The following is a 15,766-nucleotide window of genomic DNA, read 5'->3' on the forward strand; positions in this document are numbered from 1 at the left end:
GAACCTATTTTGTATAAAACTTGTCTGTAGCAGATTTTTTTACCTCACCTACATTGTGTGCAGATGCTCTCTATCTTTGTAGGTCCCCAGCCTCCAGCTGCATGGCAATACAAGCCTACTGTGATACACAAATGTCTCTGTGCTTTAGCTAGAGGATCAGTCAGTTGTTGGAGCTGTGTTATGTTACAAGTTCAGTGTCTTAGCCCCATAAATGTTTTTGTGTTTTAGGGCTCTTCCTGAAGATCATTAGCTGCAACTGTTGACCACTTGCACTCTCATGCAAACGCAAGTGACATCCCCCCCTTGGCCAGAGATGCTCTGTCACTGAGCTGGTTCTGATGGCCAGTCTCTTGTGTCACTTCATAGATAAAAATGCAGAACAGATTGTATTTGAAAAGTATAACATAAAGTAGTCCTGGAATAACAGAATCTAACTCCTGGCCTTGTGCAAGACACCCCAAGAATCGCACCATGATCCCAAGAGCATTGCCCAAACTCTTCCAAATCAGGCTTTGTGCTGTGACCACTTCCCTGGGGAGCTGTTCCAGTGCCCAGCAACCCTCTGGGTGAAGAACCTTTTCCAGATATCCCACCTAAACCTCTCCTGACTCAGCTTTGTGCTGTTTCCTTGAGTCCTGTCACTGGTCACAAGAGTAAAGAAGAGATCAGTGTCTGCCCCTCTTTTCCTTGTGAGGATGTTGAAGGCCACAATGAGGTCTCCCCTTAGCCTCCCCTTGTCCAGGCTGGACAGACCAAGGGACCTCAGACAGCTCCCCTCCAGACCCTTTACCATCCTTGTGGCCCTCCTTTGCATGCTTTCCAACAGTTTAATCTCTTTCTTACATTGTGGCACCCAGAACTGCCCCCAGCGCTCCAGGTTAGGCTGCCCCAGTGCAGAACAGAGCAGGACAATCCCTCCCTTGCCCTGCTGGCCATGCTGTCCCTGATGCCCCCCAGGACAGGGTTGGCCCTCCGGGCTGCCAGGGCACTGCTGGCTCAGGTTCAGCTTGCCATGGACCAGGATGTCCAGATCCCCTTCCATGGCACTGCTCTCCACTCTCTACACACCACCAGGGCTGCCCCATTCCAGGTGAATAATCTGGCACTTGCCTTTGTTGAACTTTATATGGTAGCTCAGCTTTCTAACTTGTCAGTGGCCTCTCTGCCCTTGACAGGAGTTGACAATTTAATATTGTTAGCAAACTTGCATGGTATTACTTTGAGTCCTGTGTCCTGAAGATGTGGAGGAGAACTGGGCTGAGGATGGAGTCCCGAGGAACCCGATCAGTGGCAGGTCACCAGTCTGGTCACCCCCTTCACTGTAACCCTTTGTGCCCATGATCCAGTTGGTCACCCATTGTGTAACAGGGCTGTCCAGCTGTGAGCTGGATGCTTTCACCAGAAGGACACTGTGAGAGACAGTATCAAAAGCTTTGCTCAAGTCCAAAATGCTTAAATCTGCTGCCTTTCCTAGATCAGTGGGTAACCCTGTTGTAGAAGGAAATCAGATTTGACAAGCAGGACTTTGCTTCAGGAACCTGTGCTGGCTCTGACCAATGACTGCATTGTCCTCCAGGTGTTTTTCAGTACCTCCAAGAATAATCTTTTCTGTGGAGTCTTTGACCTTTTTGTTGCAAATATTTAAAGAGATGCCAGTAATTTGAGGTAGCAAACTGAAAGAGAATTATTTTGTGTGGTTTCTCTTCTGGCTTGTTTGTTCTGTGCACTTCACTGCATTTTGGACACAGTCATTTCATTGATGGGTGAGCTGAACACATCCATTCACATGCTGTGTGAGGAGTTTTGGGGTGCAAATATGTCAGTCAAGGAAACTGAAAAGGTTAACAAATATTGCAAGCACTTGAAAGAAAGATCAGAATACAAGGAATATGTGTGGTTGTTTGGATTTTGTTTCTTACTGGACAGCAGCAGTGGCATTTACTAGTACATTTAATTAATAGGCAGAAACTCCTATGGTGTATGTCATGATTTACACCATCATCACTTTATATTACATAAAAGCTTGCTGGCTGACCTTCAGCCTCTTCAGGGACTGAATAGTTATGCCTCTCCTATACCAATGTCATTTGCAGTTCCTCTAAAGTTTGCATATTTCTAAAACAACTTTAATTTTATCTGCGAATTAGATCCACTGTGAAGTAATAATGATTTGAATAATTGTTGTTGCTTTCAGGGACTTACAAATTGTTCTTCCTCATCTGATTTCTTGGATTTAAGTGTTGTGGGAAATGCTGTAGTGTTGCCAGACATGTTTGTGTTCGCAGCTCGCACAGATCTATTTCAAGTGCCAGTGTCTTTATAACTTTTGGGAGTAGAGACTATGACATTTGAGATATGTCTGTTAACATAAATAACTTTAACCTGAGCACTTTCAGTCTGCGTGGTGTAACTCAATCAATTGTACAGTGACTGAGTGATTATATTCCTTAGTCAACCTTAGTTTCAGGGAAGCTCAGCACATTAAAAAAAATAGGAAATTGAGCTGTTGTAGGTTTGAAATTGAAGTACAGCTGAGCTTTTTCCTGTGTCCTAGTTGCTGTCGTGAAGTCATCTGTAAATGCTTCTAATTTATCACTTTGGATGCAAGTAAAACATGGAGACTCTTTAATTGCAGCATCAGGGTTCAGTGTGAATTCTGTTGCTTTTCCTTTTTATTAAAGTTTCTAGTTTGCAGCTGGGTTTTTTGGGATATGCTTTTTTAACTTTGAAAGTTACTATATTTTTCACACCAGACAATTTGGAGACATGTTACTGCTAAACTGTCCTGTACTTTGTTTATTGCCTTGTTCTGTACATTGCCAAATTTTGATGGTACAAGTGCTGCCTTAACAGAACTGTTAGTGACTGTTGGAACAGCACAATGCAGCACACGCAGTTGTGTTCGCACAAAGCGAAGAATAAACCTCTGTCTGTGAGTGTTCATTGGTTTCAATAGGCTTTTCAGTAGCTCTGCATATTACAATTCTTAGCACCTAGAGTACATTCATATTCATTACAGCAGTACAGTTCAGCCCCTGCTCGTGATTCTTTTTCTTTTCCATCCCTTTCTCTACCAGAGGGTGAAGTAGAATGATTTTTTTAGTGCTAGCAATGTGCTCTAGAAGATGTTATGGCTCTTTTCTCAAAATGATGGAAAATGCATCTTTTGGCTTCTTCCATCTTGTAAGGAATATGTTACATACCAGAATATTTAAAGCTTTTTGGAATCTTTCATGATGACCCTTGTGGCTGTTGAGACTGAGAGGTGCTGGGCATGTATGGCCTGCAGTCGTTTCTATGAACAATTAGTGGAAGAACTGATTGGTATGTAATAGTCCCATCTTTTAAAGCTCTGAGTACTTGCTTCTTTATTTGAATGTACTGAGGATGGGGGGATTGGTTCTTTGAATGCTAGACAGCTGTTTAAAATGCTTTTTTTGTTTGCTTGTAACTTGACTGTTTTATTTGAACACTCTAAATCAAATGGCTTTTGATAGTCTGCCCCTGTTTTATTGTAGATATCTGTCTCTTGAGCTCAAACTTACTGATGTAATGAGTGTAGGTTTTGCTTATGCATGCAAACAAAAATTCTCTACTTGCAAATAATATTGAGAGATTACCAAATAATTCCTGTTTCTTTTGCACACAGCAAAATTGATTTTTTTGCCTTTATCTCTAATGTACAATTATCATCCCTATGAAATTAGACAAGCTTCTCTTAATGAAAAAAAGAGTACATTTGACAGTGTGAATTAATTGGACCCTTTTGTTTGTTAGAATGACTTCAGGTTTAAGATATCTGATATCCCACTAATGAGAAGTTCAGACAGCTATTTGATTTGAGCATTTGATTAATGCATTAAATATGTTAATATATGGCATATTACCTTTGTAGATGAACCGACTAGTCCTAGTATTGACCATGATATTGCACACATTCCTGCTTCTGCTGTTATTTCTGCATCTGCTTCTCAAGCACCAGCTATAACAGCTGTTCCTCCCAGTCCTACATCTCCAATCCCTTTAATTCGGCGACAACTTTCACATGATCATGGTGAGCGTTGATTTCATTCTTTTTCTCTTGCAACTTTTTTCCTTTCACACTCTGGAAATCAGGAGTGAAAATTGTAGACACTTCATTGCTTGAAATAAATCACAAAAATGTAATTCAAGTTCCTGCATACTCAAAAATTTCTATTTCTTTGTAGAATCCATCCGGCCTAGTGTCCTGGATAGCCAGCCTGCCACAAAAACAGAGAGATCAAAGTCATATGATGAAGGACTGGATGACTACAGAGAAGAGGGAAAATCGTGAGTTCATGGAAAAATTAACTTAATTTGGACATCTGGTTTTTTAAGTGTTTAAAATCTCATTTTAACATTTGTTTTTCTTCCCACAGATCCATTAAGCATGTATCTAGTTTAAAGGGGATTAAGGTAGGTAAATATATATATAGCAACTCCTAAACATTACCCATACTGCTGTGATAAATGGTTTGAATTATACAGGTCTGTTTTATGAAGTGATGTGCTAAACAGACAGGAAGTTTATTGGAATTGCTACTGACCAAGTTGCTGATGTATGCATCATAAAAGTAAACATGGTCTCTTTTCCCTGGACCCATCACATGGTCCTTGATTTTCATTTTCCTCATTCTCTGTAAACAAAGCACATTAAACAGGGTGGCCTTTTGTGAAAACTCACTAATGAGAGTCTAAGATTCGTGAAGTTTCTCAAAGTATTCTTGGCATGTGTAAGGCATGTGCAAGTTTACACACTGTTGTTGTGTATAAACTTCAGAAATTGTTTTCCTGGGACTGTATTCCTGGGGACATTTTTAAAGTGAGAAACATCTTGAACATAGGAACTGTAGGCAAATGCCTATAGAATTACACTGTGGAATTCTTTCTGTGATGTTTGCTCTAGGTCCCAGACAGCCAGAAATCTTCAGAAGACTCTGGTTCCCGCAAAGATTCTTCTTCAGAGGTGTTTGGTGATGCCTCCAAAGAAGGATGGCTCCATTTTCGACAGCTTTTTACAGACAAAGGAAAGGTACCTGTCATGTTTGGGGTTTTAACCTAGGACAAATGCCAGGCTGGTGACAAACTAAGATAAACTTCATGCCTTCCGGTTTAGGTTTTCTTATTTTTTTGGAGGGTATAATATCATCAATAAGAACATTAAAATTTTAGATCTGTTAGAAATTGACTTCAGTAAATTCCTCAGCTTTGTCTACAGACTGCTTTCCAAACTTTTTATTTTTAATTTTTATTTCAAAATTTTAATTTTAATTTTACATTTCAAAGCATCTGTTGAAGTAAACTAATTTCTAATGACTAAATAAATAATAGGAAGCAGTCCCTTGGCAGGTGTAGTTGCACTTTTCCCCTCTTTCCTGATAATGAAAAAAGTTGTAATTTTTGTGAATGTTGTGGAGTTGAGTTCAAATTAACCGGCTGCACCAATATAGACTGATGCTTAGGGAAAATTGGGTGTGTGGAATTGTCATGGTGCGAAAATGCCATTCTGACTTGGAGGCATTTTAAAAGGCATGGGCAAGAGTTCCCTAAATATGAGACCAAAAATGGTCTCATTCTGTTTCTTACCTGCTGTGACATCTGAACTCACACTCAGTGGGTGGTCTGGGAGGGCAGGTTATGGAACAATTCACTCCTCTCATGGAGAGCAAGAGTGAATCCCACTTTGTGTAGTCTTTCTGCCAGCCAGGTGGATAGCTTTGCTTTGTAAAACTTCTGGAGGTAGTTTTGCAATCCAGGAAGGGGCACTGTAACAAGTAAGCAGTCTGACACCTTGGTTGCTGTTTTTCAGCGAGTTGGTGGGAGCATTCGGCCATGGAAGCAACTGTATGTTGTTCTTCGAGGTCATTCCCTTTATTTGTACAAGGATAAAAAGGAACAAGTGACCCTCTCTGAGGAAGAACAACCTATAAGCATCAATGCCTGCTTGATAGACATCTCGTACTGTGAAACCAAGAGGAAGAATGTGTTCAGACTCACCACATCAGACCGCGAGTATCTGTTTCAGGCTGAGGACAGAGATAATATGTTAGCGTGGATTAAAGCAATACAAGACAACAGCAACTTAAATGATGAGGTGATTATATAATATTTAAAGCAGAAGCTGTAGTTTTTGCATTTTAATTCAAAATGTGTTGTGTTTTCTTGTAATTAATACTTGAACAAAAGAATTAACTTTCAGTTAACCAGTTGACCAAAATGTGAACAGGAACATAAATGAAACATAAAAGAAAATAAGAAGAAAGGAAGGGTACTGAGTAAATTAATAGAGTTGTAAAAAATCAATGTAATCATAATCAGAAAACAGATGTTTGAAATAAATTAGTTAATGCTGTTGCTGATTTAACTAAAGATACACTTTATAGTAAACTGATCTGCCAAAAATACCTAAGCTTTTCTAAAAGATAATTGCAGGTTTAGGACCAGTGTGGTCCCTCTTCAGACTTGCATTGCAGTGTGTCTGCAGTAGTACACTTTGAAGAGTTTGTCAGTAGTTAAAGAATGAAACTTTGAAGAAGCCTGTTTCTCTGATTAAAAGCTGATGTTTCTGTTAATTAAGTCAGTGCTTATTGCCAAAGGCAAATAGCTGCTGTTGTACATAAGGTATCAATACCTGTCCCAATATTGTCCATTGTGTTTTCATTGCAGTGATGAGCAACAGAGGAATATTTTTATGTCTGTGGCCATACACATCTACTCAGATTCAAAATAATTATCCAGAATATTTCACAGATGGAGAAAAAAGCAGATTTGAATTCATGTCTTTTTCAGCTGTATTTGTAGTAGCAATTAGTTCTCTAAGTACTACGTGTGCACAGGATTAGATTATTTTGGGTAGTAATATGCGTTTACTTGCATTTTTTTCTGTTTAAACTTACTTTCAGTTTAAGAAGTATTAATTACATCAAACTGCTTTAAAAAACCCCCTGTAAATACCAATACTTGATTTGTAATTACTCACTTTCATTTTCCTTGTGGTTTTTCAGTGTTTTTTCTTTACTGTTCTCAGGAACTGCCTCTTAGGATGTTTGGTTTTGTTGAGGGTTTGGGTTTTTTTAAAGTGGTCTGAATTGTTGAATTCTATACTTATTTGGTTACCAGAAGAGTTAATCATATTCTGAAAGAAATTTTTTTTCTATTTTATTAGATTATAAAGTATTTCTCAATTTATTTTCTAGGATACTGGTGTTACTAGTAGAGATCTAATTAGTCGAAGGATTAAAGAATACAGTACAATGATGAGGTGAGTGACTTATATGGTGCCAGTGGTCTTTGTAGAGTTTTCATTTAGTTTCTTTCAACTGAAGTACTCTCTCTTGCTCAGTTCTTCAAGCAGCAAAACAGAACCATCTCCCAAAACACCTCGCCAGAGTCTGAGTATCAGACAGACTCTACTTGGAACTAAAGGAGAACAGAGGACTCAGAGTCCACATTCTCCTAAGGATGAGACAGAAAGGAAGCTTCTCACTAAAGGTCTGTATGTTTTGTGTATTTCTTTAGTTCCCTTCTGCCCCAGTGCAAGGCCATCTAGGTGCCCTTCTCAGATATTTTTGAATTCATTAATATACAGATGCAAACCAAGTATTAGCCCAGGGGTTTTAAGCTGCAGCTTTCATTGCTCATTTCTAGGAACTACTTAATCTCAGATCCTGAAACTTTTATTTTAGTTCCCTCTCAAAAAGTTTTTATGGATTTTTTTCCTTCAGCTCTATGTCAGGCTAACAGTAGTAAACACAGGTGTTAAGCTTCTTGAGAGCAAAATTTTGCCAATCTTTGGAAATAATTATGTGTGTAATTCATACTTCTGTCTCCTGCTGACTCAGAACTGATAAGGTAAATTTTTCCACTAAAGTGCTTCCAAAGTATAGAAAAGATTTTTTTTGTCTTAATTTTTAAAACACAGGAGTGAACTTGTATTATTTTTTCCAGAACAAAATTAATGCCTCCTGAGTTCTAAAAAAGTATGATGAGCTGGCACTGTAGACTTGAATCAGTATCTGATCTGAGCTCCATCAAAAAATGTCACTATCTATTCTTTTTTATTCTCTTTTTCTTTTTTTTTACTTTTTTTTTTCCCCCCACATAGTGTGTAGACATATAGTACTTCACATCAGATTGTTGTTTAAAAAACATTGTGTACAAATTCAGGCAACTGGATAAGCAACCACTTTTGATCAACCACTTTGGAGTGATTCAGTCTTGAATTTAAGCTGTCAGTGAATTCTGGTTTTTGTTGCCAAAAAAGGTCTCTTTGTTTCTGCAAAGCTACACATGTAACTAAATGGCACATGTTGGGTAAACCTCAAATCTACTGAAAGAATATCTCCAGAAATAAGAAAGAAGTACTTATTGTGTTAGATGACTTGCAGTGCAAGATAAATGGGAATTGCAGTTTGTTACAAGAATTCTATAGGAGACGAAACAGAGCAACTGAACTTTTAATCTGATTTTTGGATAGAGAATATTTGAAGTGAGTAATGTTTGTAATTACTTAGGAGTGACTAAAATCTGATAATTTCTGAAGGAATGAGTAAGTCTGCACAAGTGTGAGCATGGCTCTAGAGTCTGATGTGTATTTCATGCAGCAGTGTGATTCCATGGAGACATAGTGTTGTGATAATAAATGTAGATTTCAATTTTTAAAAATTTTAGTAGTTTATATAAATATCAAGTTTAAATTTAGTAGTTTATCTGCTTTTAGTCTTAGAATGATAAAATGCCACAGTAGCATCCAGCTCCTTGCTTTTCTAAGTCCAGGGAGTGAGTATGTTCAGATTTATCTTTTGAACCACAGAAGAGTAACAGAAGTTGTGTTTAAGACAGATTAATGTTTAATGAGTTGTTGCATAAAGCCAGGCTGTTACAAGCTGAAAACACAGCAGGTATCACTTGCTCTTTGCAAATCTGCTACCTGTATTTACAGTCAGTTTTGTGGCATAAATGTTCTTATTTTTCTTCTTTATTTTCTTTTTTTTCCACTGCCCTAACAACAAAAAGATGAGACAAGCCCACCAAAAGACAAAGGGACATGGAGGGGCATTCCAAGCATTATGAGGAAAACATTTGAAAAGAAGCCTTCTGCTGTTGGAACATTTGGTGTTAGACTTGATGACTGTCCTCCAGCTCATACCAACAAAGTATGGAAGCAGAATTTTTCTTTCATTGGAAATGTAAAATGCCTTTTAAATCACTTACTTATCTATAGAACTCTTCTTCTTTTTCAGTATATTCCACTGATTGTTGATATATGCTGCAAACTGGTTGAAGAAAGAGGTCTTGAGTACACAGGTATTTACAGAGTGCCTGGAAATAATGCTGCCATCTCAAGTATGCAAGAAGAGCTCAACAAAGGAATGACTGACATTGATGTTCATGATGATGTAAGTCTTCAATCACACTTGTTTCATATTAAAATCCCCAAAACTTTTGGTTGTGTTGTGATCATAGGAGTATAAAGCATGTCTGACCTTTTCTTTTAAACACGTAGAAATGGCGTGACCTGAACGTGATCAGCAGTTTGCTGAAATCCTTCTTCCGAAAGCTCCCAGAGCCCCTCTTCACCAATGGTGGGTTGTTTTCTCTACAGTTTTGTCTTAGGAATTGCAGTTGAACAGTTGTCTTACAACATTCAGATGATTTGAGAGAAAATTTAGGGAAATCATCCCCACTCTGCATTAAATGTTGTCTTTCCTAAAGAGTAGGGAGTCATGGTGATCATCTTAGGAATGAGAGGTGTAAATATAATTTCTGTGATGTGAAGGGATTATGAATATGCAACTAAAAGAGTAAAATTTTCATTTCTACTATTGCAGTATTCAGTGAAAGCTGTTTTTTTCTTCCCCTACTGTCATACAAAACATACAATATAATGGGCTAATTTATTACTTCCAGTGGTCGTTCTTTTATGTATGTTATTAGTGTTCAAGGGGTGAGTGAGGCTGGCAGATGGAGGTTTATATGCATACATCTATAGATCTAAAAACTCATATAATAATTTCTGCTTTTTTAACAGACAAATATGCAGATTTTATAGATGCCAATAGAAAAGAAGATCCTGTTGAGCGTCTGAAAACACTGAAGAGACTGGTAAACTAATATCAGTTGTGTTGTAGGTGCACTACCAAATTAGCATTAAATGTTCAGTGTTCTGAATAGTGATTGTTTGTTTCAGATTCATGATTTACCTGAACACCATTATGAGACTCTCAAGTTTCTTTCTGCACACCTGAAGACAGTAGCAGAGAACTCAGAAAAAAACAAGGTATTAGAAAGAAACATATAACATATTTTGGTTTGTCTCATTAGTATTATTATTATCTATTATATATGATAATATATAATATAATATAATACACAAGTATTATTTTTGTGCAGGATCATTTCTAATTAAGGTGATAATTTATTGTTGTAGATTAAATTAGGGAGTGTTGCTGTGTGGAGAAAATTTTTGTAATAGGTTAAGTACTCCTGCAGAATATGCACGTTTAGTGTGAATTAAGTTTATTCAGACTGGTATTCAGTCTTTTTAACTCCTTGCATCCTAAATGTATCCCAAGTCTGTGAACTTTGTGTAATCCAATCTAGACCCTATTTAGACGGTGTCTGGGCAGGGCACAGGTGAACAAACCTTCTGACAGATGTTGTCACATCAGCTTTCTCTGAAGCCTGGCTTCTGGATGCTTGGGAGATTTTTGAGACTAGGACTTGCTATAGTTACTTAAATGATTAACCTATAGATGCTGTTTGGCTGGTTTTAAGAAGGAAAATTCATAATATAAATGGTGGTAGTTCATCACTACTGGATCTTTTTCCACCACTAAGTATAACTTTTTGTAATTTAGGTGGTTTGTGTTAAGTGCTCCTGTGCATGCTGTAGTCCATCAGTAAATGCTAATAATAGTGTCCCCTTTTTCAGCTCTCAGGGAGGGGTAGCTGAGTGCAAAGCTGTTTATAATATGGTTGTGCTTAGGGATGTTTACCTCAGGGCAGATATAACATGATGGATTGGCTACCAATGTGCAGGGTACAGGAAAAAATTTGATATAATTGATGGTATATAGAAAAGCCTGTGGCCAAATAATTTAAATCATCCTAAATAATTTAAAATATCAGTTGAATGTGGTAGGTCCTGCAAATAATACCTTCCAGTTAAATATGAAAGAAAAGTATTTTTGTGTTCATTTAAAAAAAAATTCAACAGATTATAAACTTTAGTGAAATAACAGACAGTATTATAAGGAAATTATAGTAAATGTCATTTTTAAGTGCAGTGCCTAAAGGAAGCTTCTCCGTCATTTTATGGTTTTGATGGGCTGTATAAATGTTGTTAAATTGTTAATATTGTTGAATATATAAGGCTAGATCAATGAGGTGTTGTTACAATTGTGTGACTCGTCAAAAGACACAGTTCAAGAGAGCATTAGGGGCGTGTGTCATGTTTGCAGCTTACTTCTGGTAAGCACAAATTCTTTGCCTCCTGTATATTACTGGTCTATTCTATACCAGAACAGTAAACTCTTAACTTAAAAGAAGTAAGCAAAAATAGAAGGTAAGTTCTGCTGCTGTTTCTTGAAATTATTTGTCGCAGATATAACAGTAGTTATATACTTAATTCACTTCTCAAGTAGTGACCTGATCACACAATGCTGAGCCTGTCTCACAAATAGATGTCTTAGGTCCATGATGTTTGTTCTGCCACCTCCTCTGAAGTTGGTGCAAATTGAATGGAGTCTTTGTCAGCAGATATAATACAGTATTTGACTACCAGCTTAATTTCGTGTGTGTGTCATATAAATGTTTTCAGGAGAAAAACAGGGAACTATCATTGCCTTTTTACAAAACAAAAAATTCTGAAAACATCAGTGTTTCCAAGCAGCAGTGTTTCTTCAAGGAAAGAAGAAAAGATCCTCCTGAAAGTGTAAAGAATATGTCTGGGTTCTTGAGTTTTCTGTGCTTGTGGAGCCATTTGCTTGCAGTAGGTTAAGGAAGGCTGGAATTCTGAATTGCAGAAGCGTTGGGTATATTTATTGCAGCTGCATATAGGAGAGTTTTGTTGCAGTGTAATATCCTACCTGAGTCATGTATTTTTAAAAAACTCTTTCATGTCCTTATTTTAAATGGTTCTCATATATTTTAATAGTGTTGTATTAATATACTTAGCCTATATTACTGTATTTTCTCATTATAAATGTATGATGTGGAAATATTTCATTTCTTAGATGGAACCAAGAAACCTGGCAATAGTATTTGGTCCAACACTTGTGAGGACATCTGATGATAACATGACACACATGGTTACCCACATGCCAGACCAATATAAAATTGTAGAAACACTCATCCAAAAAGTAAGTGGATGCATTTCATTATTGAAAAAATAAGATCATGCACAGATCTGCCAGCTTTTCTCTCGTTGGGCCAGTTTGGGTCTGGTATTTATCCATCAAACTCTCACTTTCAGTAAAATCTATGTTTGATTGTGCCACATTTGGGTTTTGAATTTCTGTGGGGTTTTCACCTTCTTTATTTTAACTTTTAGCATGACTGGTTTTTCACAGAAGATGATGCTGAAGAACCTCTTGTAAGTATTATGGCATAAATACTTGTATTCCAACTGCCTTAGTTTAGAATCTGCTTCTGCTGCCTCTAGAATGCCTGTGTATTTTTTACTATGTCACTGTATGGTTTGCTCTTCAGAAGCACCTTTATAGCTTTTCAGTCCTTGTAGTAATGAATTCTGTTCTTTTTTTAAAAAGCAAGCCATGCATTTGTTTTAAAAGCATAAAGGAAAATAGGACACGCTTTCCTCGTGTTCTTCAGGTGAATAATGCAGTTTTCTAAATGCTGTTGAATCGTAATGAACTATTTGTGAAACGATGATGAAGAGATCTTTGTTTATTAACTGTAGACAGCAGTTCAGGAGGAAAACACTGTAGAATCTCAGCCAGTGCCAAACATAGATCATTTACTCACCAACATTGGAAGAACGGGAGTATCTCCTGGAGACGTATCAGGTAACTCTTGCCTGGACAGTGTTAATCCATAGGCTAGAATAACCTACTCTGTTAACTCAGTGTAACTCTCTCTTCCTATTTTCTTTTACTAATAAAATGTTTTCCTTTTTTCCAAAAGATCATGTAACATTTCTTAAAGACTTGAATTGTTGATAATCATGCATGATACAATTTGGAAGACTTTTTTTGTCTAACAGGAATTTAATCATGACAAGATGAGGCTTGCACATAGTATTTTATTTATTCACAGTATCCATGCAATCATCATCGTGAGGTCAAGCAGATACGCTGCTATAAAGTGGTTTGTTGTGATGGCAGAAAGACTGATCTTCAGTGGTGTTCTAATATTGCTCCTTGCCAACGTTAGGAATGCAAAAATTTGAGTTATATTTTCTTGTCAAGTGATGGACACTTTAGTATGTTGCAGTATGTTTATACTAAAGCTGGTTTCCTTCTGTTTATAAATGCCATCCTCTTTTGTGGCTAAGGATAAGCATTAAAGGCTCTTTTTTGGTGACTTTTTCCCTTCCTCTCCTCACTCTATTGCACTAACCCAGCATGTTGTATCCCACGAATGTTATCCCTCGTCTGTAGCTTTTGTTTCAGTTTTCAAAGGGTTGTTCAGCACTTACTGAAACAGTCACTTTGTCCTGATGTTGTAACAGGCGAAGTGGGAGGAGTCTATCACACGGTGATGTCATTAGTGGATTCTGTGATGTCACTGATGGACAACTGGAACTGTAGGAAGAAGGAGGACTGTTGCCCACACTGTAGCTGCCTTGTCTGCAGAAACCCCCGTTTCTTGTAAATGGAAAAAAACCCAAGTTGATCTGTGCTGTAAATTTTCTTTTAAGAGTCTTTTAAACAGATCAATGCTACTTTTTAAAAGTTTTTCTGCTGTTTCTTGTTATCTCTGAAGCAGACCCTGAGGAGAAATAGCATGGTATGGTCTACCAGTCTTTCTAGTCATAAAGCATTAGCCATGTGTCAAAAAGGGGTGTGGCAGGGGGCTCAGCTCTTTCTTCCCAGGGAGAAAGTCCCAAGTTCATGTTTTTTAGTCATTGTGCTAGCCCCTTCCTACCCCCTTTATAATTGTATAATCTTGGGTTTTGCGAGACAGTGAAACTATGGTGTCCATTTTTCATTTCATAAAAGCGCTTCTTGTGGGAAAGTACAAAACTGGTAGCTGCTGACATCTAGACAATTTAAAAATAAAATTTTACCTGTATGTAGTAAGAGGTGGAGAGAGATGTATAATTGGGGATTTACACAGAAAATACAACTTAATTCCTTTAAAACTTCACAAAAAGAGTATGACTACAAGAACATTGGTTTGTAGCTAGGAAGCCAACTGTACAAAGACCCCCAATTTTGCTTTGTGTATCCTGAATCTCAGGAGAGTACACAGTGCCATCCTGAAAAGGTCTCTCAGCTGCGGTTTTGCAGGGGCTGTATACTTAAAGCATCGAATAAACATTAGTATTTCTGTTTTTTATTTTGAAGAACAGGGCTCCTTTGCCATTCCTATCATTGAGCTGGTTCTGCCTACAATTCACAGCATCCTTTCATGGCGGTGGCTTTCTGTGGTGCAGCTTGCATCTTTGTGAGCTCTGACTATTCACTCTGTTCTGATTTTAATTTGCTTCACATCTTGTTCTGTGCTTGTCTTTTTCATAAGTCCAGCATTGTCTGTAGCAACAATTAAAAAGTTGTACAGAACTGAGCAGAATTTTTTTTAATTTCTCCACAGATTCAGCTACTAGTGACTCAGCAAAATCTAAGGTAAATAATTCTTTGATATCATATAGTTACAAGCTTCTGAAATCTGTTAGATGCTTCCTTTATTAAATAACTGATAATGCAGGTGTACTATGGAGCTTATGCAGAATTTCTTGAGTAAGTGGTAGTACTGTTTTCTCATAACCTATTTTTGAAATGTTACAATGGAAAAGGACTTGTGTGCAGTTAGCTGCATCTACCAAAGCAGTCAGCTGCACACAGCAACAGCTTTGCTCCAAGCTCTCACAATTGTGAGCACTTACCTTACCCCCTTTTTGCATCTTATTTAGTAGTGGTAAATGTATATAAAAAAATGTACTAAATGTGTATAGCATGCTCCCTGTTGTTGGCATAGTACTAACTCACAGAGAGAATTTATGTTTCTCTGTTTCACTGAGAAAAGTATACCTGGAATTCAGCCTGTTCTTCAGGAGGTAACAGCTCCTCCTCTAGGAGCAAGGCAAAGGCTGTGGTTAAAGGTTGCTCTGCAGAATCTCCCTCAGAAGTGTTGCTGTGCTGGGGAGGAACTCCTCACAAAGGAGGGCAACAAGGCTGGAACGTGGCTGTTGGTTCAGTCCCCATTCAGTGACAAAGCCCTCATGTGACACATGTGGTTTGTCCCTCATGTGGACAAGCCTTTGTCTCCTGGGCTGTTGTTCAAACACTGGGTGTGTGTAGCATAGGCTGACAGGCAGCACCCAGCTGACCTCAGTGAGGCCGTGGCACAGCTCTGTGCTGGCCTGCATTCCAGCTGTGGCCCCCTTGGAGCTGGGAACAGGACTCAGAGCATCCTTCTGGCATCATGTGGAGATGCCAACACAGCTGCTCTGTGAGGATGTTTGGTGGCTCAGCTGTTTCCTTAAAACAGCCCAATTTCCAGGACACCACGTCACACTGCCTGTAGCAGTGAGGCTCTGAGTAGGAGAGGTGCATAGCTT

General features: G+C 38.0%; 1 protein-coding gene across 4 annotated transcripts in view; it reads left to right on the forward strand.

Moving 5' to 3' along the window:
* Positions 1-15,766, forward strand: part of ARHGAP21 (Rho GTPase activating protein 21) — a 110,078-nt gene that overhangs the window by 91,136 nt on the left and 3,176 nt on the right. For all 4 annotated transcript variants that reach the window (XM_054273261.1, XM_054273264.1, XM_054273262.1 and 1 more), the window contains 16 exons: positions 3,896-4,054; positions 4,209-4,311; positions 4,401-4,437; positions 4,928-5,053; positions 5,831-6,115; positions 7,218-7,282; positions 7,364-7,512; positions 9,037-9,176; positions 9,264-9,419; positions 9,527-9,605; positions 10,052-10,125; positions 10,211-10,300; positions 12,258-12,383; positions 12,575-12,616; positions 12,944-13,049; positions 14,800-14,831. In XM_054273261.1, the coding sequence (XP_054129236.1) occupies positions 3,896-4,054; positions 4,209-4,311; positions 4,401-4,437; positions 4,928-5,053; positions 5,831-6,115; positions 7,218-7,282; positions 7,364-7,512; positions 9,037-9,176; positions 9,264-9,419; positions 9,527-9,605; positions 10,052-10,125; positions 10,211-10,300; positions 12,258-12,383; positions 12,575-12,616; positions 12,944-13,049; positions 14,800-14,831 (1,769 nt within the window). The remainder of the gene's footprint in view (positions 1-3,895; positions 4,055-4,208; positions 4,312-4,400; positions 4,438-4,927; positions 5,054-5,830; positions 6,116-7,217; positions 7,283-7,363; positions 7,513-9,036; positions 9,177-9,263; positions 9,420-9,526; positions 9,606-10,051; positions 10,126-10,210; positions 10,301-12,257; positions 12,384-12,574; positions 12,617-12,943; positions 13,050-14,799; positions 14,832-15,766) is intronic.

Source organism: Melozone crissalis, unplaced genomic scaffold (assembly GCF_028551555.1).
Source record: "Melozone crissalis strain CALT ecotype California unplaced genomic scaffold, PUWL_Pcris_2 ptg000016l_1, whole genome shotgun sequence".
Lineage (NCBI taxonomy): Eukaryota > Metazoa > Chordata > Aves > Passeriformes > Passerellidae > Melozone > Melozone crissalis.